This window comes from Gopherus flavomarginatus, chromosome 6 (genome assembly GCF_025201925.1).
Source record: "Gopherus flavomarginatus isolate rGopFla2 chromosome 6, rGopFla2.mat.asm, whole genome shotgun sequence".
Taxonomy (NCBI): Eukaryota; Metazoa; Chordata; order Testudines; family Testudinidae; genus Gopherus; species Gopherus flavomarginatus.
The window spans coordinates 61,543,176-61,569,138 of NC_066622.1; the positions used below are offsets into that span (position 1 = coordinate 61,543,176).

Genomic DNA, 25,963 nt, shown 5'->3' on the forward strand with positions numbered 1-25,963 from the left:
ACACTACACCCCCATATTCATCATAGTGGTATGATTATAATATGATTAGGACATAATTATGATCTATTTTGTAGAAGATGCATCAGGTGTGGTGTCACTGGAAAAGTTCTGATTTGCTGAATATGATTATCCTATTTGTGTGCACATATCATGTTCGTATCTGAAGTTATGGATATTGACTCTGTATCTGTATTTCAAATGTGCTTACTCTGGGTAACACCCACAATGAGCCTTTCAGGTACAACAATGAAGAAGCCAGACAGTGCTGATGGCTCAACAAAGACAATGGACTGTGGAAGAGCTTAGCTTTCCTGTGAATGTTTCAGCCAGCCTATGAGTCATGGATACTATGACTCAGCAGGGCCTGTGATCAGACTACATGACACTAAACTCCACTTTAGTACCTGTATTTTTCCACAAACTGGACTAGGAACTGAGTTTGGAACAAAAGGTTCCCACCATATATAAAAGTTACATAAGGTGGGGTGTGACATCATCTCTTGACCTCATTCTCCACACAAGAGAACTTCTGGAAACACCTGAGAAACAAAAACGGATGTGGGGGAAGTGCTGCTCCCAGGATCAAGAGATTTCTAGCTTGTGTATGGAAACTTGGGGGACTGCTTGTACCATCAGTCAGGGTGAGAAATTGCTAATTCAAATTCTATCCATCTAGTATGTTAGGCTTAGTCTGAGTTTTGGTTATTTGCTAAATAATCTGCTTTGATCTGTTTGTTATCACTTATAATCACTTAATCTATCTTTCTACAGTTAATAAACTTGTTTGATGCTTTATCTTAACCAGCGTATTTTGAGTGAAGTGTCTGGGGAAAATCTCAGCTTGTTGTGCACATCTGTCCCATATCGAGGGGAAGGAGAACTACATTAATGAGCTTGCATTATAGAGATCCCTGTGCACTATAAGATGGTATCATTCTGGATTTATACTACAGCAAGTGTGCAAGGTGGGGCAGTGGGAAATTGGCTCTTGTCTTCTATCTGTCCTTGAGTGGCGTAGGTAAAGCACTCAGGTAGCTTAGTTGGCTGCATGGCGCCACCTGCTGTTGTGTTGGGTGATAACAGGCCCTGGAGAGGCTGGCGAAATCTCCAGCAAAGCGGTGTGAGAAGGGCCAGCCCAGCGTGAGGGTTAGAGGACACAGCAGTTCCCAGAAGCTCCACAAACTGCCTCCTGGGGGTGACAACCCATCACTCCCTACACTACACAAGTCTCAGCAGGTTTCTCACATGCTGTCCCCTCCCTTTCTCCACCCGAGATATTTCCTGCTTCCCACCACCTCTAGCAATTCCCACCCTCTTATGCATTTACTGCTCCTCAACGTCCAAGCAGAGCCCGCCACCCTGATAATCTCTTACCTGAGCCAGCTCCATTGCAGCCATTTCCTTGCCCCTGGGAGGACGAGATGATCTGCAGCCAAACATGGATGTTATTCTCTGGCCTGCCGGGGCGAAAAGGGCAAGGTGTGAGAATTCAGACGAGGCTTTTGTCCATTCCACAAGCCGATTCCCCCCAGCTTTTCCCCTGCTAATGCACATTCTAGGTTCTAGCACACTGTGAAGCACAGAGTGACCTTATTCCAGTACAGGCCTAGCCCCCTCCCACCAGGGTGTAACCCTCTGACACATGGGGAAACCCTCCCAGTAACAGTCTCTCTCTTACACGTATCAAGTTTGCGGACAACACCAAGATGGGAGGGGTTGTAAGTGCTTTGGAGGATTGGATTAAAATTCAAAATGATCTGGACAAACGGGAGAAATGATCTGAAGTAAATAGGATCAAATTCAGTAGAGACAAGTGCAAAGTACTCCACGTTGGAAGGAACAATCAGAGGCCAGAGAAGAGCAGAAACAAAGGAGTCACTTTGGGGGATTCTCCCTGTCATTGTCCCCAAGGCAGCTGTCTCAGGTTTACAAAGGTGTTTCATGTTCCAGCCTTTATACAGTCTCTCCTGGGAGTTCCCCTTTCATGGACTGGGCCTAGTTTTAGTTTTTGGTAGTTAACAATCTTGGTTTATTGTTCATCTAACCAGTATGTGTGGATTGAAGTGTGTTGGAAACTCTGTTTCGGATAACAAGCTGGTGCATGTCATTTTCCGCTGATGAAATGACAGACTTCATATGAGTTTGGGTCATTCAGTACCGTGCTGGACAGTGCAAGATGCACATTTCTGGGGGAAAGTTGGGCACTTGATAATTTGCTGGTTTTCTCCTGAGGTGTAATTCATGAGTGACTGTCTAGCAGCACTCAATACTGTGTAGCTGGGAGTGAGTTACATGCTGGATACTGTGTGTTAATTGGCCAAGAGGGGCTGTTCTCGAGGGAAAACAATGGAAAAGGCACCCCATGCTGGAGGACTGAGGGGACAGCTATTTAACAGTCCAGATTGTACTCTGGGTAACATCACAGACATTCATTATGACAGAGCCTCTTACAACACAGAGAAAGTAAATCCATGTCCCAGAAATCGAAGACTCCAGACAGAGGGCAAGTGTCCCTGGCACTGCTTCTTGCTGACAGAGAGGTTCAGAGACAGTGTGAGAATCCTGGGGAAGCTGGGAACAGGAAGCATGGGCTGGCGGGGTTCGGTGGAGAAAGGGAACAGGAAGGGCAGGGATATTACTGAATCCAGGATCTCAGCAGTACTAGATGACAGGATAGCACATAGTGCAGCCCATTGGAAAACACAATCCCAACTATACATAGAAAATGATGGGATCTAAATTAGTTGTTTCCACTCAAGAGATGGATCTTGGAGTCACTGTGGATAGTTCTCTGAAAACATCCACTCAATGTGCAGCAGCAGTGAAAAAAAGTGAACAATGTAGGAAATAATTAAGAAAGTGATAGATATGACAGAATATCTCATAGATCATATTTGTAAAAACAGCAAATAAATCCATGATACACCCACATCTTGAATACTGGATGCACATGTCACCCCATCTCAAAAATAGATATATTGGAATTCGAAAAAGGTTCAGAAAAGGGCAATAAAAATGATTAGGGGTATGGGACAGTTATGCCAGACCTAACCCCCAGTTTCACTTCAGCAAACAGGAGATATTTGACACTGTGAAATACGGCTCCTGTGCTCTGTTCCCAAAGTGTTCTGCAGCAGAGGAGGGTCTCTGCTATTATGTGTGTCACTGGCCTATTGGGGTGATGCTGAAACAGGACAGGGTACAGATGGCATTGTGGGGGTGGCGTGAACCTTCACTCTTCATTTCCCCTTCCAAGAACAGAAGGGACAGGAACCCTTACCCAGCGAGGTCACAGTCTCATAGTTCTCCTGCATGACATCCCAGTAGAGGGCTCTCTGAGTGGGGTCCAGCAGAGCCCACTCTTCCCTGGTGAAATACATAGCCATCTCCTTGAAGGTCACCGGCCCCTGAAAGAGTAAGAGTCCAACACTAAGGACTTGCTGCCCCACTCACAGTCCCACTATTTGTGGCAGAGAAGAGTGAATCAAATGGAAGCTCTGGGTGGATCATAGTCAGGAGAGTCCCACCTCGACCTGGCTCAGAGTATCCAGCAAATGCCAGGGTGAGGGGATGAAGAGAGAGCCCTTATCTCTCCCAGCATATCCATCACCCCCTACTAGCCACTGACTGATACAGGAGATGGAGGCCCTAGCAGGGTCCAGGGAGAGCTCGCTGGTAGGATGCCCAACACCCTCCTCATTGTGAGGAGCGGGATATGAAGGGAGAGGCAGCTCCAATAAGCCTGACTCATGGGTGTCCCCTTTATATCTCACAGCAGCTGATGGTTAATGAGGTCAGGCTCCAGCACGAGGAGTCTGGTCAGTTTGACTAGCTCCATGTAGGTGGGTTATTTTCTCTCTTCACAAATTAGGGCATTTCCACCTCCAAACCTCCTGGGTCTGTTCCTAGAATCTAGGCCACTTAGTAAATAACTCCCAGCAGGTCTGACACACCCTGGCCTCCTCCTTTCCCCACGCTGTGAATTTCCTGCCCCGCTCCAACCTCCAAACCAGACTCTGCAAACCTTCCCACCTCTGGTGTATTTGCTCTCCCTTTCCTCCAGCAGGAACCCACCAGCAACCCCCCGATAATCTCTACCTGGACTGACTCCACTGCAGCCATTTCTCTTCCCTGTCCCACGCCAGGCTGGGATGAGCTGGAGCAAAACATTCTGCAGCCTGTCTGGGGGAGAAGGGCAGTTGTGGGCGTTTCAGAACCGGTTTTAGTTAATTTCACATCACAATTCCCCCAGGCCCTTTCCCTGCAGACAGACACCCTAGATTCTGTCATGCTGGGAAATGCTCAATCTGTTTATTACAATTTAGACCTGGCCCCTCCTGCCAGGCTAAGTCCACAGACACATTTTTAACCTCGCTTCTCTCTCCCCTCACCCCTTCTCTGAACACAAGGCTAGAAAAGAGCAGAACCAAAGGAGTCACTGTGGGGGATTCCCTAAGACACTGACCCCACGGCAGCCACACCCCAGCAGGGGGAATATGGAGTCAGGAACTGGCTTTTGCTCTGTCTGATCCTTGTTTTGTTCACTGGAAAGTGGTTCTGCCCCAGGATGCAGCAATACATGTGTCTGGGTGGACTAGAGAGCTGGAAATCTCTCCCACACATTCATTTCTCCCACTGCCCCTTTCAGTCTCTCCCTGCCTCTCTAGCTGGGACAGTCCCATTCCTGGGGGCTTGGCTCTCCCATGGCTGGATTTCCTCCTGGCAACCGCTAATGGGAGGAGAAATGAGGTGGTGTTGTTTGTGCAGAGTCACTTTCTTGCCAGACCCTAGGACATTCCCTGAGGTCTTTCAGTTACCTGGAGACTCTGGCTCAGAATTTAGTAGTAACAGGGCCCAGGACTGCCCTAGGGGGCTAGGACCAGCTGCAGAAAGTCATCCCCTGGACTGGGCAGAGAAGAAGCTTTAATTAAGGTCACTTCCCAGCACAGAGCCCCACTGGGGGAGCAGCAGCTGCCAAGCCTGGTCTCCCAGATCACAATGGAGGCTGCAGCATCTGACCCAGGAAGCTGAACACCAATATCCTGAGCAGAGAGGGACAGAGTGTTTGAGCAGCTTCCCTCCTTTAGCTCTCTGGGGAGAGCAGCTAATGGGAGCCCCTCCTCACAGGGAGAATGGCTGATCTCATTTGACCCACTGTCCATCTGGAATCACTCCTTGTCTTTCCATACAGTGACTCTGGATTAACAACGGTCTCAATGACACCGGATTTCAGAAAGAATGAGTTCAGAATGCTGTGGAAAAGACCATCGTGTGGCAGTGCTGACTCCCTTCCCACCTCCCTCACCCCCGCAGATCTAGGACAAGGACTGGGGGCAAAAATTTTCCAAATGGAACCGAAAGTTCCTGCAGTTTTCAAAGCAGGAGAAAAGTAAATTCTGTGATTTCACACTAACGGTGTTTGCTAAGTGGACAGAAAGTTATCACAGTGACAGGGCACGTGACTGGGGAATGGACTTGGTGACCTGGTGACTAGGAGCCAGGACTCTGGCACAAGTTGACCAGAGAGAAGGATCATGGTTAGCAGCAGCCCCCAGACACCCACTAGTACCCAGAGCCCAGACCCCCCAGCCAGGGGCCCCAGACACCCCCGAGCCAGGATCCCATCAGATATTCCCTGGGACGCAGCCCCCAGAGTCCCTGGCCAGGGACCCCAGATACCCCTCAAAGCCCCACCGGCCAGAGAACCCCCACCACACCATGATTGCCAGGTTGGGAATCCAAAAGGGTTCCCCCCACCAAGAGCCCCCAGCAGCCAGGGTAGCCCCTCAAGTGACCCCCCCCCCCACTGGGAACTCAGTCCCTCACTGCCTGCCTAGGAACTTCCCCACCCTCCAGAACGATCTACCCTGACATTTTCCTGGGACCCACTCCTCTGCCCAGTATGACCCCCTGATGCTTTACAGTGGGACTCATCACTCTGCTTCCCTGGCATGCCCTCACCTAGTGCCAGGGATCCCCTCCCCCAGCTCTGTGCACTGGGCATGGCAACAAAACCAGGAACCAGCGGGGGAAGCACAGACAGAACCCCTGGCACAGAACCAGGCTCCCTCTAACCCTCTGTCCCGCCTCCCCAAGAGACACCCACCCCCACTGTTCTGCAGCCACCAGGCCCCCAGCGATACCCACCTCCAGGACCCATAGCCTCAGGGATGGGCACATCAGAACCACCACCCCCGAAAACCCCAAACCTCCACAACCCACCAACCTGACTAGGGTACCCCCTGCCCAGCCACCCAGCGGCCTCCCCCTACCACAATGCCCCTTCAGCTGCAATCTCCCCACACAGACACCTTCCCTGCCCCTGCAAGTGTTACCTCACAGAGTGTGAGAAGTGGCTAGAAAGTTAACACCACCTCCTGCTGGCCAGTCACACAGGCAGAGGGAGCCTGAGGAGTGCTTCTTTAACAGGAGAATGGAAGGCCTGGAAGGCAAGAAAGGTCCACGGGCAGTCACTAGCAAATAATGGCCACCATGGATCCACCCCAGAGGCGGCTGCATCTTAGCACATTGGGAAACAACCCATCATATTCAATTAGAAATAAAACAACTAGAGAGAAGTGGGGCAAATGTTTGGGGTATTTTATATCAATCTTTGAGACACTCAGAGAGAACCCTGTCAAAAAGGACATTTGATAACATGAGAGAAAACCACCAAGATCGGAGGGGATTTGATGTTGCTATTAAATAACTAGTGGAAAAGGGGGACTGTTGGACTGGATTTTATATGACTGTCCAATACATAAACAGAATGTGATGGTCCCCCCCGGCCACGGGGCAACCATTCACTTGAGCAGCTCAGAGCCCTTTGAGGAGCTGATTTAAGGGCGGGGGGGATCTGGAAGGCTCCCTGGACAATGGAAGGGGGCCGCAGGGGGATTGGGAAATGAGGTCTGGGCAGTCTCCATGGGGGATGTGCTCCTCCCTTCCCTTCCCTGCCCTGGTAGAGAACGGGAACCTCATCCCATCCCACTCCAGTGGGAGCCATGTTCTGGGGAATGACCCAGGGCAACAATTTCCCACCCAAACAAGGACAAATCGCTGCAGATAAAATGGGTGGGAAAATCCACCCCCCATCGGAGAGATTTTAAATTGTCATTTGAGAAGTATGGAGAGAAAAGGGAAAATCAGAGGCAATTAGAGAGCTGATCATTGGGGTGGGGAGGAGAATCTCCCTGGAGTTTATAGCCACGTGTGATAATGAGAGAGAAAAGGGGAAATCTTGAGAGAATGTGTGTGTGGGAGGAAGTGGCAAAAACAGGGACAGGATCCAGTTAACTCACCTCCCCCGCCCACCCCGGGAATATCCTGGCTGCACAGAGACAGATCTACCCCCCCACCCCAGTGACCTCCCCCCCCCTGCAACTCCGGCTTCTCCTCCCCCACCCGACACCTCCGCCATCACACCAAAGGGGGGGGCTCTGCCAGCGCCTCCCCCTGAGCTCAACTCCTGCTCCTCCCCCCAGCCCGGATTGTGCCCTTTAGCCCCCCACGAACCCTGCCTCCAGCTGCCTGACCCCCCCCCGCCCATCAATTTCCTGCTCTGCGCCCGCCCCCCCCCCACGCTCCCTGTTACTCCCCCGCCCCGCTCCAGCCCCGCCCCCAGTGCCCGGCGAAACGTTACGGCTGGTCCGGGCAGGGGGAAGGGCAGCGGCTTCAGCGGCTGTTACTGGGCATGCGCAGTGCCCGGGAGTAGCACATTGCTATGGGGAGTGATTTAATACACCGCCCCCCCCGCCGGGCCCGGGGTCCGCCCCTCCCCCCCACACGACGGCAGGGCCCCGGCCTCCCCATCCCAGCGGGGCGGGCGGGCGGATCCTCCTGCAGCTCCACTGGGGCCGAGGCGCCTCCAAAGCTTCTCCCAGGCTCCCTGGGGCAGAGTCACTTTCCCGCCCCCCAGCGCCTCTCATTCCCCAGGGGCTCCGGGTCACAATGTCCCACCGCCCTTCCTCCGCCTGCAGCTCCGGCTTCTCCCCTCCCGCCCCCGCCAGCCACACCAAGGGGAACCCCCGGGCCCCAGTCTCTGTCCCCACCTGGATCCCAGGGGGGCCGGGGGCAGATCCTGGCTGCAGCTGAGAACAGCGGCTCCGCTCCGGCTTGGGCAGCTCCAGCGCTGCTGGCAGCTCGTGGAGAACAAGGGAGCAGCTGCTCAGCCCGGGCTCCGCGTCACAATGTGCCAGAGCCCCGCCCCCAGGAGCTGCCCCGCCCCTGAGCTGAGCCTGAGCCCCGCCCCCAGGAGCTGCCCCGCCCCTGGGCTGTGCCAGAGCCCCACCCCCAGGAGCTGCCCTGCCCATGGGCTGTGCCAGAATCCCGCCCCCAGGAGCTGCTCCGCCCCCGGTCTGTGCTGGAGCCCCACCCCCAGGAGCTGCTCCGCCCCCGAGCTGAGCCAGAGCCCCGCCCCCAGGAGCTGCCCGCAACTGGGATGTGTCAGAGCCCCGCCCCCTGGAATTTCCCCACGTTGGGTCTCTGAGCTTTGTTCTCCTGCTGCCTTCTTCCCAGCACCCCCTGCTCCCTTCCTGTGTCTGCAAACAACCCCCCTCCCCCGGGGCCGGCTGCAGTGCTCGCTGAGGCTGACTCCAGTGGCTGAACTTGCCTCCATCTCTGCTTCACCTGGAGGGGGAGAGACAAAGAGTGGAGATGGTCCCAGGGTGTGAAACCAGAATCAGGGGGCAAGGAAAGAAGGACTGTTTGGAAAGGTGGGTTTTTTGTGGGGAGGGGGGTGAGCCAGAGGGATTCAGAAGAAGTTGGGGAGCAGAGGCTCAGGGAAATTGAGGGGAACCTCCTGGGTGTCTCAGTGTTGGCCAGGGTTTGTACAGCACCTTGCATAATATGGGGTCTGATCTCAGTCATGGTCTGTGCAGCACCTGGGAGCCCTGATGTCTGTTTCCTGATCACAGGCTCTGGGAATGGAGAGAGGGAAACCTCAGCACCTGAAGGTTAATGCAGCCCTGTGTGCAACCCCTGCTAGGGTGATCCGACAGCAAATGTGAAAAATTGGGATGGGGGTGGGGTTAATATGCACCTATATAAGAAAAAGACCCAAAAATCGGGACATCTAGTCATGCTAGTCCCTGCTGTTCTCATAAGGGGTCGGCTTAGAGAGGGTTTGGCTACACTTGCCGCTGTACAGCGCTGGGAGTTAAAGCTGTCTTCCTACAGCTGTTTAGGGAAAGCGCTGCAGTGTGGACACACTGACAGCTACCAGCACTCTGTCATGGCCACATTTGCAGCGCTGTTGGGAGTGGTGCATTATGGGCAGCTATCCCAGCATTCAAGTGGCTGCAATGTGCTTTTCAAAAGAGGAGGGTGGGGTGCAGTGTGACACAAAGCGTGTGGGAGACAGAGCGAGTGGATTTTTGGAGCTGACACTGTGTCAGCTCCCTGCCTGGCAAGTTCAAGCCTCCTCCCCCATCCCTCTCTCATTCACTAAATGCAAATAGCCGCCTTTGTTTTTTTCCTCACAGACCAGATAAGCCGCTGATCCAAAACAGACCCCCCCACCCGTGCCTACCCGGCTGCTTCTCTCCTCAAGCAAACACCAGCTGTGGATGTTCCCAAGGGATCCCCCTGCCTCGGCTCATTCACTGCAAACAGTAACTGTGTTTGGTTTTTAGATAAGGAGCTCCGGGAGCCTTGAGCTCACAACAAAACAAACAGAGGCATCACACCAAAACAAAGAGCGTTATCTCTACTTAAAAGCATTATGGAAAGGTTGCAGAGGTCAGTGACAGCGTAGTAAGATTAATCACCGTTTACATTGGCACCCCAGCGCTGCATCACAAGCTCTGTTCTCTTTATTCCTCTCGTCGAGGTGGAGCACATGCAGCACTGTAGCCAGGGAGATACAGCGCTGTATGTGCCTTGCCAGTGTGGACGGGGAGTAAGTTACAGCGCTGTAAAAGCCACCACCTGCACTGTAACTCTCCAGTGTAGCCAAGGCCTGAGTTGTAGTAATAAAAGCAGCCAAGAATCCGGTGGCACCTTATAGACTAACAGACGTATTGGAGCATGAGCTGTCGTGGGTGAATACCCACTTCGTCAGATGCAACAATAGTCTCATATGGGCTAGTGGTCAGGATTCCTGGTTTTCACCCAGGTGGCCTGGGTTCAACTTCTTGTGTGGGAAGAGTGCAGAGCTTTTGCCCAGAGTGGAGACAGGAAATGAAAGGAACAGGAAGGGATCCTGCCAGCAGTGGAGTTAGACAGTGTACGGAGGGGACCCCAGAAGTGGGGGTGGGGCAGTGGTTTGGGGGGAGATGAGAGAAGGATCCCAGCAGTGCGGGAAGTTGACAACTTGGAGAGCACAGGCCTGGAATGGGGACCTGGAAGAGTGAATGTGTCCCTCTAAACCCATCAACTGCAGACTAGGCAGGCTTGGAAGAATTGCGTATTTGTTGGTAAGTGTCAATTTCTGTGTAAACACACAACCCAATGGCAAAATATTTCCATCAATAATCATCAAAATTGACAGATGGGCAAAGTAAGAAACATGCTGCTTGAGAACTTATCATGTTGTAGGAGCAGCAGTGATCTGTATGCTCTGTATAACCTGTATGCTCAAAAGGTCTGTTAAACTCCCCCAGCTTGTGTCCTTTCCCTCTCTGAATGCCTGTGAAGTGGCTTTCCCACTCTCCTTTGTACCTCCAGTGAATGCCCTTCACCCGGCTCATCTGGCCAGTGGTTCGCTGTGTTACATTCTATTGCACCTCAGGGAGACTGATCTTCATCACACCGTCCATCGCTGTGCTGTGGGACACTTACCTTAAAGGATCCTGACATCTCCACTGCCAGGCCTGTCCTAGGAGCGTGAGTATGAGTGTGACACCCTCCCCCATCCCTTCTTTTGAGCTTAGCTATCAAGCTAATAAATGTGCTGCTTTCTGCCAAACTCTGGGGGGGGAGGGGCATTATTAGTCCTCTCTAAGCTTACTAACTGACCCAATTTTGAGTAACACAAGCAACATTGTTTGATCTGTTATTGTACCAAAGGGGGAGATGGTTGTTTATAAAGGAGAGTGAAAACTAAATGCCTCTGATGAGAATGGGATTTGAACCCATGCAGGCAGAGCATAACGGGGTAGCAGTCCATCACCTTAACCACTCGGTCACCTCATCTGAGCTGTCAAAAAACGGACAGGAGGAGAAATCTAAGGCCGGCAGAGATAGGGACACTAAGGAGTTTTTAAATACTAAGCGTAAGCAGGGTCTGAATGAGCTCCCCTCTCTCACCTAGTGAGGAGCTGGGGAAAGACTTCAGGAACAGACCGTGTTTGCATAGACACACCTACTCTGCCTAGCTATGCAGCATGATGGGGCCGCATTCCCCAAAATGACCAGTTTGGGATGGTCTTGGGTTACAAATCACTTTAGGATTGAGTGGAATGAAATGTTATTCTCCTTCCTGTATGAGTGAAGGGCAGCAGAACATACCTAGTCCGTCCTGATGGAGGGGTAGGTGAGTGAGGAATAGCTTTTATTGGACTGCAGAGAAGTGATTGAGGACGTCACCCTAAACCAGTGGTCCCCAAACATTTCACATTGTGCCCTCTTAGCCATGGCTGTGGCCCCTCTGGAAGCCACGGTCAAGAACCGGGGCTGGGAGGAGTGGGGCTGTTGCTTGCTGGGGAGAGGGGTGCGGACAGGGGTAAAGGGGTCGACGCCGGGCTGGGAGCCAGAGTCTCAGGCTGAGGGTGGGGTTGGGGAAGAGCTGTGGCAGAGTGGTGCTCCCTCCCTGCCCTCTATGTGGGCTGGCTGAGGTCCTGAGGTGCCCCCATGAATGTTCCTCTGTGTCCCCCTAGGAGTCGCACCCCACATTATGGGGACCACTGAACCCTACTCGCTAAGCCGGGGCTAGTGATGCCAAACCCCCGGGAAAGGGAGAACAAGTGTGGGGGCCCCAGCACCAGAACCATGCCCCTACCTTCTGTCTGTGGCTCTAACCCCTTCCACCCATGGCCCCATCCACTGTCACTTCTGTTCCACTCCTTCCCCCACCAGCCCCACCCTATCACTCCTTTACCCCTGCCCCGCTATGGCCCTGAGACCAGAGAAGCTCTGTGCCCCTGCTGCAGCCCCCGGGCTGTAGCAGGGAGTGGGAGCTCCTCCAGCCCTGGGGCTGACATAGGGGAGACCTTTCCAGGGGTACCTAACTTGGCCAGGGCCCCTGATCATGGGCCCCACTGTCCCCTTGGCAGTGCAAGGTTTGGGGAGGCTGAGCCCCCTTGTCATAAACAGATAGCTAAGGGTTAATGTTCTTTTACCTATAAAGGGGTAACACCAGTAACCTAAAACACCTGACCAGAGGACCAATCAGGAAACAAGACTTTTTCAAATCTGGGTGGAGGGAAGTTTGTGTGTGAGTTCTTTGTTCTTTGTCTTGTGTCTGTGGCGTCTCGGTTTTGAGAGTGATTTTTCTATCTCCTGCCTTTCTAATCTTCTGTTTCCAAGTTGTAAATACAAAGATAATAACACAATAAGTTTATATTGTTTTTTTTGTATTTACATGTGTGTAGATGCTGGAATGTTTAAATTGTATTCTTTTTGGATAAGGCTGTTTATTCATTTTTTTCTTTTAAGCAAATAACCCTGTATTTGTCACCTTAATACAGAGAGACCATTTTTATGTCCTTTTCTTTCTTTCTTTTTATATAAAGCTTTCTTTCTTTTTAAGACCTGTTGGATTTTTTCTTTAGTGGGGACTCCAGGGAATTGAGTCTGCAGCTCACCAGGGAATTGGTGGGAGGAAGAAGTCAGGGGGAAAATCTCGTTGTGTTAGATTTACTAGCCTGACTTTGCATACCCTCTGGGTAAGGGGGAAGAGAGATTAGCTATCTTGGTACTTCTATTTCCAGGACTGGAAACAGGGAGGGGGGAGTCCCTCTCTTGAGATTCACGGAGCTTGCTTCTGTATATCTCTCCAGGAACCCAGGGAGGGAACACCTGGAGGGGAGGAGGGGGAAGGGAAATGGTTTATTCCCCTTTGTTGTGAGACTCAAGGCATCTGAGTCTGGGGGTCCCCCGGGGAAGGATTTGGGGAGACCACAGTGAGCCAGGCACTGTATAAATCCCTGGCTGGTGGCAGCTTTACCAGGTCCAAGCTGGTAACTAAGCTTGGAGGTTTTCATGCTAACACCCATATTTTGGACTCTAAGGTCCAAATCTGGGAAAAAATGTTATGACACCCCTCCCCCCAGAGCCTCCATTACGAGCCGCCAAGGCTACCACTGCTCAGTGTGTGGCCAGTCTCTGTGTTTTCTGCTGCTCGTTCTGGGGAGCCTGGCCGGCCTTAGGGGTGGTGCCCGCCGATAGCCGCCCAGGGCTCCAGGGGTCAAAGGGCACCGTGTGGCAGTGCAAAGGTGCTGACTGCTCTCCCCTGCCCCAGTGCTCCTCCATGGGTCAACAGAGGTTTGAGGGGAGTAAGGAGCAACCCTATGTGCTCCATGCGTCCTGGTCACTTTTCCCACTTGGGTTGTGCTGTGAGGGGAGCATCAGAAGCTGCTGCTCTCTGCCCTCCCGCTATGCAGCCCGGCTGAGGAAAGTGACCTGGATGCAGGGAGCTCGGATGATCTCACTTCTTGCCCCCACATCCCACAGCCCCTAGGGGTGCCCAGATGAGCAGCGTTCCAGGGAGGAGTGGGGGGCAGCAATGCCAGCTGCTCCATGCACACAGGTCAGTCTCCCCATGTGGGTGCAGGAGGGGGTGCAAGGGTTTCTGTGATGCCTATTCTATCAATATCGTCACTCAATACCAGGCACTCAAATTCACCAGTCTTAGTACTTAGACGTTTAGCGTTTGTATTTAAGCACTTCTAAAATGTGTCCCATTTTAGCTGTCTGCTATTACATGATGTAATTGAGGGAGACTCTTTCATTTCACTGTTTCTCATCAGAACCTACATGTACATTATCATCTTCCATCCTCTCCACCTTACTAGCCTATAGAGAATCCCTGTGAATAGTTCCTCTCCTAACGGATGTCTCTGTCTGAACCCTGTGCTCCTCAGCGCCTGTCGGCTTTCCCCAGCTCTGAGACTGTGTCTACACCGCGCATCTTTCCACGGTGCAGCTGTGCCACTCTAACCATGCCATTGTAAGGTGCGCTGTGTGGCCGTCCTTATCGCTGAGAGAGAGCTTCCCCGGCAACAAAGCCAAACTACCTCCAATGAGGGGCAGGAGCTTTGTCATCGGGAGCACAGCTCCACCTATGATGCGCTGTTCACACTGCCGCTTTTCATGGCTCAAATTTTGGCATTAGGGGAGTGTTTTTTCTCACCTCAGAGAGACAAAATTTTTGGCAACAAAAGCCGAAATTAAAAAAAACTCCTCTGCAACCTATTTAATTTTACCTTTATACAACCTTTATACTGCCTCCAGTTCTGGTATCCTCATTTGAAAAAGATGTTGTGAAATTGGAGCTAGGGCAGCAAAGAGCCACCAAATGTTGTGAGGGCTGGAGAAAAATGCCTTCCAGTGAGCTATTGAAAGAGCTCAACCTGTTTAGCTTATCAAAAGAAGATTGAAAGGTGATTTCATTGAAATGTTGAAGGGCCTTAATGGAGAGAAAAGATTGGGTATTTACGGGCTCTTGAATGGAGCAGAGAAAGGCATAACAAGACCCAATGGCTGGAAAGTGAAAAGAAACAAATTCATATTACAACTGAGGCACAATAGTCAACAGCGAGGATGATTCACCACAGGAGCAAGCTACCAAGGAAAGTGGTGGATTCACCATCTCCTGATGTCATTTAATGAAGACTAGATGCCTTTCTGGAATGTGTTTACCCCCAAAGTAGCTGTTATGTCATACAGGAGGCCTGTGATATGCAGGTTAGATGCTCTAATGGTGTCTTCTGACCATGAAGTCGACTAATTTCTGAAAAACTGAGTGTAGCATTGGGAGCAGCGTCTGATGTTTTCCTGTCTAGCCGGCTTGCTGCCTAGAACGAACGCTCCTTGTGTGGGATGATCCACAGGGAGTAGCTCAAACCTCCAAAGGTCCAGGCCAGGGGCAGGACATTAGCCCAGCAAGGGAGGGGTGTGGCAGTGACATCACAAAGGCCTTTTGCAGGACCTTAGACTATTGGTCAAAGGTGGTGGGGAGGTGGTGACCTCACAGAGAGATGCTGACATCAGCCAGGCAGGACAGGGGCGAGGGGCCAGGGAAACCTTAGAGACCTCTGTGGCTTTCCTTCAGCACGTTTCCTTCTCCAGGTCTCTCTTTGAGGACTGAGAGATTATTTGGGGTCATGGACGTGAGCGCCAGGAGGAACCTCTTTCGAGTTTCCTCCTTCCCTTGTAGTGATTTTACTAGAAAACAGCCGTCCCTCTTTAGAAGGTAAGAGCCTCCTGGAGGTTTGAAACCTGTTCAGTCCGATCTATCTGGTGACAAGTGAATTCTAGGCATGGAAAACACGAGATTAAGGAGTCAGAATTTTATTGCGCACCTGGGATTTTGTCCCTTAGAATCGCTGGGGACATTAGGGTTTGTCCTTTTTGTTTCACCTCTTCCTCCATCCCTCCCTCCTCTTCTTCTCTTGCTTCTTTTGTCCTTTCTCCTGTTCCCTTCCCAACAACAGGACGGAGGCGTGTGTGTGTGTGTTGCAGGGAAGTCCTCTGCAGCTCCCACTATGGAAGGTCCACCCAAAAATGTGGGACTGAAATAGTGCTCGGGCAGTGATCCCCACCGGTGACCTGGGCCATCCTTTGGGCTCTCTGGTGAGAACCCTCAGCCTCCCGTCCTCAGTCTCTATCCTGATTGGTTGAGCAGGGGGTTATTGACAGGGTGGAGACTCAGGTCCTTGTTCTCTTTTAAGATCAAGTAAATAAGTCAGAACCAGTTCTATCTTTGATTAATTTTGCTGCTTCTCTGTATTAATTGTCTCTGAGCAGTTGATGATTCCCTGTAATATTGCAGTTCTCCTCAAATACTTGCTGAATAATTACTGTCACTGTTGTTGGTCTGGAGCTCATCTGAGAGCACAGTATTCAGGTCATTCAATGTCTGAAATTCAAGATCCGATGGTTTGTTTGAAAATCAGGGCTCTTCGGTCCTATTCCCAACACTGCCTCTGACGGGCTGTGTGACCTAAGACAAGTCAATTCTCCTTTCTCAGCCTTAGCTTCTCCCTCTTTCAAGTAGGGATAATAATGATCCGCTCTTACCTACCTCATGGTGGGTGAAGGATGCGGATCCATTTGGGAGTGTCAGTAGAAGTAGTGCATAATATGAAGTTTCCCATCATGTTTACTCAGAGCAGATTACGACATAATAGATTAGCTGAAATAGTCTATTTTATTTGTATTTTTTTTATTTTGAAATTGTTAATAGTAGCAACGACTTAGCTCAGATTGAAGCATCTTATCTAATGGTTGAGATGTAAGTGTCTCCTCTTTGTGTGCGAGGAGACAATTTAACACACTCTGACAAAGAGGAGATGCTTTTGTTTTGCAACAAAATATTTTTGCAAAGATCTTTCATCCCACTTGTTATGATTTTGAGAAACAAACTGGTTTAGTATAAATGGGATTTTCGGACAGAAACGGTTGGAATGAAATTTTCCCACCATCTCGATTCCTGGGCTCTGGGGTGTTTTCATCTGTTAGAACAGGAGTCAGAACTGGTTGCTTCTCTTGCTGGCTCTGCCATCGCCTTGTTGTGTAGGCCTTGAGTAGGTCACTTCCCTTCTCCCATCTGTACAATTGGAACAGGAACAGTTCTCGAACTATGGGCAGTTTAGAGCCCAAGTGAGAGAAGGGGTATTAAAGCCCTCTGTGAAGGAGAAAGGGGAGTTTCACAGTGTTTAGCACCAAGGAATTCTAAAGTTTGCTAAAATGTCTAGTCTGTGGAAAAAAGAAAAGTTCGGGGCCAAACTTATTAACCACTGCCTTTTTAAAGCCCATTCAAAGATGTGAGTCCCTATCTTTTAGGTACCTGTGGTTCTTTGCCAGCAGCAGAGAAGAGGTTCCTGCCTCCGTTTTTGTGGCCTTAACAAACCAGGTGTTGTGCCCCAGTTCTTGTTTGAGACCCCTGAAAAAGAAGATCTTCCCATCCATGAACAAGACAACGAGGGAAATGCAGTCCAGCTGCAATCAGTGTAATGTGGGTGCAGAGCTGGTTGAAAGCCAAGACTCCAGGAGCCCTTCTCCATGTTTAGCTGCCCAACGGGGAGGGTGAACCTAGTGGGTCTGGCAGGGATCAGTCCGGTGTCAGGTACTATTCTATATTTTCATGAATGATTTGGAAAATGGAGTGGAGAGCATGCTCCTAAAGTTTACAACTGACACCAAGCACTTTGGAGCACAGGATTGAAATTCAAAACACCCTTAACAAATTGGAGACTTGGTCTTCTTGAGCCAAACTCCATGATTAGGGCTCTCTCTCTACACTGGGCTGAAGTGAAACCCCAGAGCCAAGCACTCCTCCTGGGCAGTGAGCTCCGACCTTGATTGGTCAGATGCTGCTTAGCACTGTCAGAGCAGCTTTTGCTGGGAGATTCTCCCAGCACTTTCCAATAGCGGGAAGGTATGAAATCCCCATTTGACTGCTGGGGACAGAGCCCGAGAGTAGGGAGCAACTTGCCCAAAGTCCACAGGAAAAGGAAAGCAACCAGCAGAGGAACCAATAGGAAACCCAGCAATGGAACTCAGGAGTCCTGGGGGTGTGCTGTGGTGACCAGATGTCCCAATTTTATAGGGACAGTCCGAATTTTGGGCTCTTATCTAGGATCCTATTACCCCCCACGCCGTCCCGATTTTTCACACTTGCTGTCTGGTCACCCTAGGGTGTGCACATGTGTGGGTCCCAGCTGCTCCCTGCCCCCCTCATTGAAGCAGATGTGCAGGGTTACTGCCCTGGGAAGTGCAGGGCACCAGTTGATGTGGGGTTGGCTGGAGGTAGGGTCTGGCTTCAGGCAGGGCAAGGGCTGCGTGGCTGGCTGGCTTCAGGCAGGGGAGTGCATCAGGGGTTGGCTGGAGACAGGGCAGGGAGAATGCGGCTGGTGCAGGCAAAGCAGAAGGTGCAGGGCTGGCTGGAGACAGAGGCTGACTGCCGGCAGGGCAGGGCAGGGGGTGCAGGGCTGGCTGCAGGCAGGGCGTGGGGCAGGGCCGGTGCAAGGAAGTTTCATGCCCTAGGTGAAACTTCCACCTTGCACCCTCCCTCCCCCGCACCCCTGCCCTGAGGCGCCCCACCCGTGACAGCTCCCCCCTCCACCCTGAGGCTCCCCTCTTGTGGCAACTCTCCTGCTCTGCCCTGCGGCACCCCCCTCGCCCGAGCTCACCCCTGCTCCGACCACGAGCACCCCGAGCATGCCATGGCCGCTTTACTTCTCCCACCTCCAAGGCTTGTGACGCCTAAGCCTGCCAGGCAGTCAAGAACCCTCCTCTGAGCCACAGCAGCCCTGACAGTTGACAATAGAGGCACCTTAACCCCTGAGTTCCTTCAATGTGTCCCCCTCGGGGGTCCAGCTCCGATCACCAGATACTCGGGGTATGTCTATACCACCTGCCGAATCGGTGGGCAGCGATCGATCCAGTGGGGGTCGATATATCGCGTCTAGTGTAGATGCAATACACTGAGTGCTCTCCCCTCTCCTGCTGTACTCCAGCTCAGTGAGAGGCGCAGGCAGAGTCTACGGGGAGCTGCAGCAGTCAACTCACCGAGACTGTGACATTATAAGTATAATCTAATATCTCATTGAAAGGTGACAGGACCAGAAAGAGTTAATTAACTCACCTCACTGACTGACCTGACCCGTGGGTGAACCTTAAAAACTGGTTAACAAGATATGTAAATGAACAGAGCTTTGAAATGCAAGTCTGCAGTGTTAGACGTAGAAGGGGAGGTGTTTGCTCAGGACTTGTGATGTAGGCAAACAAGTCTTGTCTATTGCTATAGTTTTAATTCAAAGAGCAAAAAAAGAATATTAACATTTATGATGATACTTGAGTGAAATAGTATTATTGTCTGTGTCTCTTTGAAGGTTGTGGTAATCTGTATCTGAACTGTTTAATGAATAAATTACTCTGTACTAATTGCCAGGATGCTTGGAAGGACAATTAAGCCTATTGTTTTCTCAGGCCGAAAGGCTGCTGGAAATGTTTAAGAACCTGGGACACGATCCTTCTTCATCTCAGATCTGCTTTGGGTTTCAAGAGGGGGAAACCTTAAGCCGCAAGGATTGAGATCCCCAGTCATTGACTGGAGCCACCCTGAATATGGACATTGGATTATAACCTATGGACTATTTCTAAAAGGACTTTTGGCAACTACCAGCTCATCTCTACTTTGTATCTGAACCTCAAAAATTGAATTCAAGTCTATATGTCTATTAATTTTTTAACCAACACTCACTCTCTCTCTTTTCTTTTCTAATAAATTTTAACTTAGTTAATAAGAGTTGGCTATAGCATGTATTTTAGGTAAAATCTAAGTTATAATTGAACCTGGTTATGTGGCTGATCCTTTGGGATCGGAAGAATATTTCTTTTATATGACGAAGTAATATTTTCAGGAATCATCATCATATCTAACAGGTGTGTCTGGACGGAGGCCTGAGGCTGGGTACTTTAAGGGAACTGCTTGGTTTAAACTTCTAAGTAACCAGTGAGGTACTACAGAAGCTGTTTTGTGCTGGCTTGGTAAATCTAAGTATTGAAATAACCAGCAGCGTTTGGGATTTGTCTGCCCTGTTTTGTTTGCAATGCACTCTGATTGAGTGAGCTGAGCTGGCTCCCACGGGCAGCACCGTCACACCTACAGCCAGGCTGCAGAGGTCCGGGGGATCTTAGGGGCCTTGGGGTGCACAGATACCTATGTCCAGGCCATAGCGGTCCCTGGGGGGCTTAGAGAGTTTGGGGGGGACACAGATACCAATCTCCATGCTCTAGGGGTCCCATGGGGGCTTAGAGGGTTCGTGGGGGGCACATATTCCTACATCCAGGCTGTAGGGTTACCAGGGGGGCTTAGGGGGTTAGTGGGGGGCAAAGATACCTACGTCCAGGCTGGAGGCATCCTGGGAGTCTTAGGGGATTTGTGGGGGCCAAAGACACCTATGATGTCCATGCTGTAGGGGTACCAGTGGGTTTTAGTGGTTCGAGTGGGCACAGATACGTATGTCCAGGCTGTATCGTTCCCAGGGGGGGTTAGAGGTTTCGTGAGGGGCACAGATATCTACTTCCAGATTGTAGATGTCCCGGGAGGAGGGGGTTAGGGGGGTTGTGGGAGTGCAAATACCTATGTCCAGGCTGTAGGGGTTCCTGGAGGCTTAGAGGGTTTCTGAGGGGCACATATACCTACGTGCACACTGGAGTGTCGCAAGGGGCTTATGGAGTCTATATGGGGTACAGATACCAATGTTCTGGCTGTATAGGTCCCTCGGGGGCTTAGGGGGTTTGTGGGGGGCACTGATACCTAAGTTCAGGCTGGAGGGATCTCTGAGTGTCTTAGGTGTTTGGTGGGAGGCACAGATACTTACGTCCAGGCTGCAGGGGTCTCGGAGGGGCTTAGGGTCTGTCACGGAGTGTGGGGGAGTCCGGTCCTGCACCCCTCTACTTGGGACTCACAGTGGCTCTCAGCCAGCCAGTAAAACAGAAGGTTTATTGGACAACAGGAGCGAAGGATACAGCAGAGCTTGGAGGCACAAGCAGGACCCCACAATCAAGTCCTTCTAGGGGTTCAGGAAACTTAGTTCCCAGTTTGGGAATCCCTGAATTCCAACCACCCAGACCAAAACCGAAACTGAACTAACCCAACTCCCTCCATCTGCCATTTCCTGTGTCCAGCTTCCCGGGCAAGGGTGCTGACCCCTCTCCCCGCCTAGCTCAGGTTACAGGCTGAGCACGTGTCCGGTCCTAAAGTCACCCCCTGCTCTCCCATCCCCCACACAGACAGTCCCTACTCCATCACAGTAATGCACAGAGCATTTCCCTCATGGAGCAACAGTGACACCGTGTGGCCACACTGGGTAATGCACAGAGCATTTCCCGCATGGAGCAACAGTGACACCATGTGGCCATGCAGGGAAATGCACAGAGCATTTCTCTCATAGAGGAACAGTGACAACATGTGGCCATGCAGGGTAATGCACAGAGCATTTCCCGCATGGAGGAACCTTGACACCTTGTGACCACACCAGGTAATGGACAGAGCATTTCCTGCGTGGAGCAACAGTGACACCATGTGGCCATGCAGGGAAATGCACAGAGCATTTCTCTCATAGAGGAACAGTGACAACATGTGGCCATGCAGGGTAATGCACAGAGCATCACGCCTATGTAGAGGCTGCAGAGATCCCTGGGGGGCTTAGGGGTCGTGGGGGCACAGATAGCTACGTCCAGGCTGGAGACATTCTGCTGGGCCTTAGGGGCTTCATGAGGGCCACAAATATCTACGTCAGGGCTGGAGAGGTCCCTGGATGGCTTAGGGGGTTGTGGTGAGCATAGATACATACGTCCAGGCTGTAGTGGTCCCTGGGGTTTAAGGAGTTGGTAAGGGTCACAGAAATCTACGTATGGTCTGGAGGCGTCCCTGGGGGACTTAAGGGTTTGTGGTTGCGCAGATACCTACGTACCGGTTGGAGGGTGCCCTGGGGAGCTTAGGGGGTTTGTGTGGCATACACACAGCTATAACCAGGCTGGTGGGGGCCCTATGGGTCTTAGAAGGCTGGTGGGGGACAGAGATACCTATGTAGGGACTGGAGAAGTCATGGGGAGGGCTTTGGGGGTTCCTGGAAGTCACAAATATCTACGTCCAGGCTGGAGGAGTTCTGGGGGTATTAGGGAGTTGTACGGGGGTACAGATACCTATATCGAGGCTGTAGGGGTCCTGGGGTTTCTTTGGGGACTTTTGGGGTACAGATACCTACTTACATGCTGTAGGGGTCGCTGGGAGGATCAGTGGGTTCGTGAGGGTGCACAGATATCTACGTCCGGTCTATAGGGATCCTGGGGGGGGGGCTTAGGGGTTTGTAAGGGGCACAGATACATTCATCCAGGCAAGAGGAGTCCTAGGGACCCTAGGGGGTTCATGCTGGGCACAGATACCTACGTCTAGGCTGGAGGGGTTTTGGGGGTCTTAGGAGGGTTGTGTGGGCACAGATACCTATGTCGATGCTGGAGGGGTCCTGTCATGTCTTAGCGGATTCGTGGGGTCAGAGATACCTACATCTAGGCTGGGGGGGTTCCGGGGGAATTAGGTGTGTTTGGGGGGGGAACAGATACCTACATCCTGATGGTAGGTGGCCCTGGGTAGCTTAGGCGGTTTTTGTCGGTCACAGATACAAACATCCATGCTGTAGGGGTCCCGAGGGACTTTGTGGGGCTCTAGGGGTCACAGATACCTACCTACAGTCTGGAAGGTTCCTGTGGGTATTAAGGGGTGTGTGGGGCATACAGATGCCTACATCTGGGCTTGTGGGTTCCCTGGGGGGCTTAGAGGTTTGTGGAGAGCACAGATAACATTATCCAGGCTAGATGGGTTCTGGTGGGATTAGGGGGTTGTGGGGGGCACAGATACCTATGTAAGCAGAAGCAGGATGAACTCTACCCTCACATCTGGTGGTGAATTATGGCAAGTGTGGAAAAGGATTTCGGGGTCTGATCATGTTTGCATAGACACACCCACCGTGCGTGACACGGCCACGGCAGCCTGGGATGGTTACTTTGGCAGCTATGGTATCCCCAGTTTATTTGTTGTTGGGGTGTGAGATGTGGAGTGTTGTCGCCCTGTTTGTGTGGATGAGGAACTGTGAAACAGCTTTGAGACAGGGATTCTCACCATCAGTTGAGTGGCATTCACTAGACAAGGGAGTTTGTTCCTTGGATGAGCTAGAGTCATCAATTGCACTTTTTTTCTTTTAATAGTTGAATAGTAGTGTTGATTTTTTATTCTTCTAAGAGTTGAGTTTCTATGTTTTTGAGCTGAAATCAGTGAAAAAATGTGTTAGCTTATGGGGGACTCTGAAACTGTGTTGCAGAACACAGTAGTTGGCAGACAGAAGTAGTTTGTGGGAGTGGCCCACGGAGTGAGGTGAGTCTAGCAGTTTTGGGGGACAGCTGAAGCACAACACGGGTTGGTTGGCAGAGCAGCTAGTGGACCGAGCAGAGCAGTTTCTGGGGAAGACAAAAGCAGAATCCCATGGAGAGGCAGAGCAGTCAGCAGTGGACCACATAAGGTGCTCCATTCTGCTCAGGCTGGCAGGGGGGAAAATCCTACAGATAGACTCTTGAACTCTGGGGTTGCACAACTGTGGGTGATTTTGGCGTTGCTGGACTCTTGAAACATTGGAGATATTGGACTTTGGAGCCTTGGGGTGATTTGGGGATTGCTGGACTCATGAGCCCAGGGAAAACGACACGGCCTAGTTGAGGTGTTTTCCCAATTTAATGCTATGTTGTTTATCTCACGTTATTAAACATTTTCTGCTACACCCAGACTCTATGCTTGCGAGAGGGGAAGTATTGCCTCTTTGAGGCACCTAGGGGTGCGTATGTAAAATTTTCCCATGTCAGTGTGTGGGGGCTCGAGCTGGTTTGCATTACATTGTAGGCAAGGGACACCTATGTATTGAACCCAGTCGTTGCTGCTATCAGTTCAGCCTGGCAGAAGGGTTCCACCTACGTCCAGGCTCAAGGGGTCCCTGGGGGGCTTAGGGAGTTCGTGGGGGGCACAGATATCTAGGTCCAGGCTGTAGGGGGTCGGGGGGGCTCAGGAGTTTGGTGGGGGGCAGAGATAACTACATCCAGGCTGCAGGGGTCCCAGAGGGACTTAGGGGGTGTCACGTATTGTGGTGGAATGTGGCCCTGCACCCTTCTTCCTTGGACGCACAGTGACTCATCCAGCCAGTAAAACAGAAGGTTTTTTTGGCCAACAGGAATGAAGGATACATCAGGGCTTTTGGGCACAACCAGGACCCCTCAATCGAGTCCTTCTGGGGGTTCAGGAAGCTTAGTTCCCAGTTTGGGATTCTCTGAATTCCAACAACCCAGCTCCAAACCAAAACTGAACTAACTCCCTCCAGCCAGCCCCTTCCTTTATTCAGCTTCCTGGGCAAGGGTGCTGACCCCCTCCCCGCTGCATAGCTTAAGTAACAGGCTTAGGTCCTGTCCCTCACCTAAAGTCACCCGCTGCTCTCCCATCCCCCACACAGACGTCCCCACTCCATCACAGTAATGCCCAGAGCATTTCGCGCATGGAGCAACAGTAACACTATGTGGCCATGCAGGGTAATGCCCAAAGCATTTCAACCGTGGAGCAACAGTGACACCATGTGGTCACGCAGGGTAATGCACAGAGCATTTCCCCTCATGGAGCAACAGTGGCACCGTGTGGCCACGCAGGGTAATACACAGAGCTTTTCCTGCATGGAGCAACAGTGACACCATGTGGTCATGCAGGGTAATGTACAGAGCATTTCCTGAATGGAGCAACAGTGACATCATGTGGCCACATAGGGTAATGCACAGAGCATCGCACCTACGCGGAGGCTGTAGAGATCCCTCGAGGGCTTACGGGGGTTGGTAGGGTCACAGATATCTACATCCAGTATTGGCGGGACCCTGGGAGAGTTAGGGGGGTTGTGAGGGGCATAGGTACTTGCGTCCAGGTTGTAGAGGTCCGGGTGGGGCTTAAAGGCTTCCTGGAGGACAGCAATATGTACGTCTAGGCTGAAGGGGTCCCTGGACGCTTAGGGGGTTGTGGAGAGCATAGTGATCCCTGGGGGTATAGGGACTTGGTGAGGGGCACAGATACCTATGTATGTCCTGGAGGGGTTCCTGGGGCGGGGCTTAGTGTTACTGTAGGAGACACAGATACCTACGTCCAGGCTATAGGCACTCTGGGGGGGCTTAGGGCTTTGCGGGGGCACAGATACCTACATCCAGGCTGGAGGGGTCCCGGGGGGCTTAGGTGGTTTGTGGGGAGGGGCACAGATATGTACATCCAGGCTGGAGAGGTTCCGGAGAGGATTAGGGGTTTTTGCAGATGGCAGAGATACCTATCTCCATACTCTAGGGGTCCCGAGGGGCTTAGGGTTTTTTGGGAGGCACATACATCTATGTCCAGGTTGGAGTGGTTCCTGGGGGGTTTAGGGAGTTCCTGGGGGGCACAGATACCTAGGTCCATGCTGTAGGGTTCCCTGGGTGGATTAGGGGTTTTCTGGGTGGCAGAGATACCTACGTCTAGGCTGTAGGGGTCCCTGGGAGGCTTGGGGGGTTTGTGGGGGGCAGAGATACCTACTTCCAGGCAATAGGTCTTCCAGGGGGAATTAGTGTGTTGGGGGGGCACAGATACCTAGGTTCAGGCTGGAGGGTTCCCAGGGGAGGGGGTTACGCCGTTTGTGTTGGGCACAGATATCTGCATCCAGGCTGGAGTGGTCCCTGTGGGGGCTAAAGCAGTTTCTGGTGGGCACAGATAACTACCTCCAGGCTGGAGGGGTTTCTCGGCACTTAGGGGTTGTGGGGGGCACAGATACTTCCATCCAGGCTGGAGGGTCCCTGGGGCGCTTAGCGGGTTCATGTGGGGCACAGATAACTAAGTCCAGGCTGGATGGGTCCAGGGGGGGCTTATGGGGTTCAGGGAGCACAGATGCTTATCTCTAGGCTGTAGGGGTCCCTGGTGGGCTTAGGGGGTTTTGGGGGCCCCAGATACCTAAGTCCATGCTGTAGGCGTCCCTACAGGTGCTTATGGGTTCATGGGGTGCACAGATACTTATGTCCAGTCTGGTCGGGACGGGGGGGTTGGGGTTTCATGAGGGCACAGATACAAACCTGTAGGAGTCCCAGGGAGGCTGTGGGGGTACAGATACCTACATCTAGTCTGGATGGGTCCTGGGGGTTATAGGGCGTTTGTGGGGGGCACAGATACCTAGGTACAGGCTGTCGATGTCCCGAGGAGATGAGGCGGTTCACTGGGGGCTCAGATACATCCAGTCTGGATGTGTCCCGAGGAGCT

The 25,963-nt window shown here is 51.8% G+C and overlaps 1 protein-coding gene across 1 annotated transcript in view; it reads right to left on the reverse strand.

The window, feature by feature from the left end:
* The window catches only part of LOC127054284 (zinc finger protein 560-like), a 248,869-nt gene that overhangs the window by 1,225 nt on the left and 221,681 nt on the right, over window positions 1-25,963 (reverse strand). Inside the window, exons 2-4 of the mRNA XM_050960367.1 lie at window positions 4,099-4,182; window positions 3,281-3,407; window positions 1,375-1,457 (exon numbers count right to left, since the gene is read on the reverse strand). Of these exons, the coding sequence (XP_050816324.1) occupies window positions 1,375-1,457; window positions 3,281-3,407; window positions 4,099-4,170 (282 nt within the window). The 5' untranslated portion in view covers window positions 4,171-4,182. The remainder of the gene's footprint in view (window positions 1-1,374; window positions 1,458-3,280; window positions 3,408-4,098; window positions 4,183-25,963) is intronic.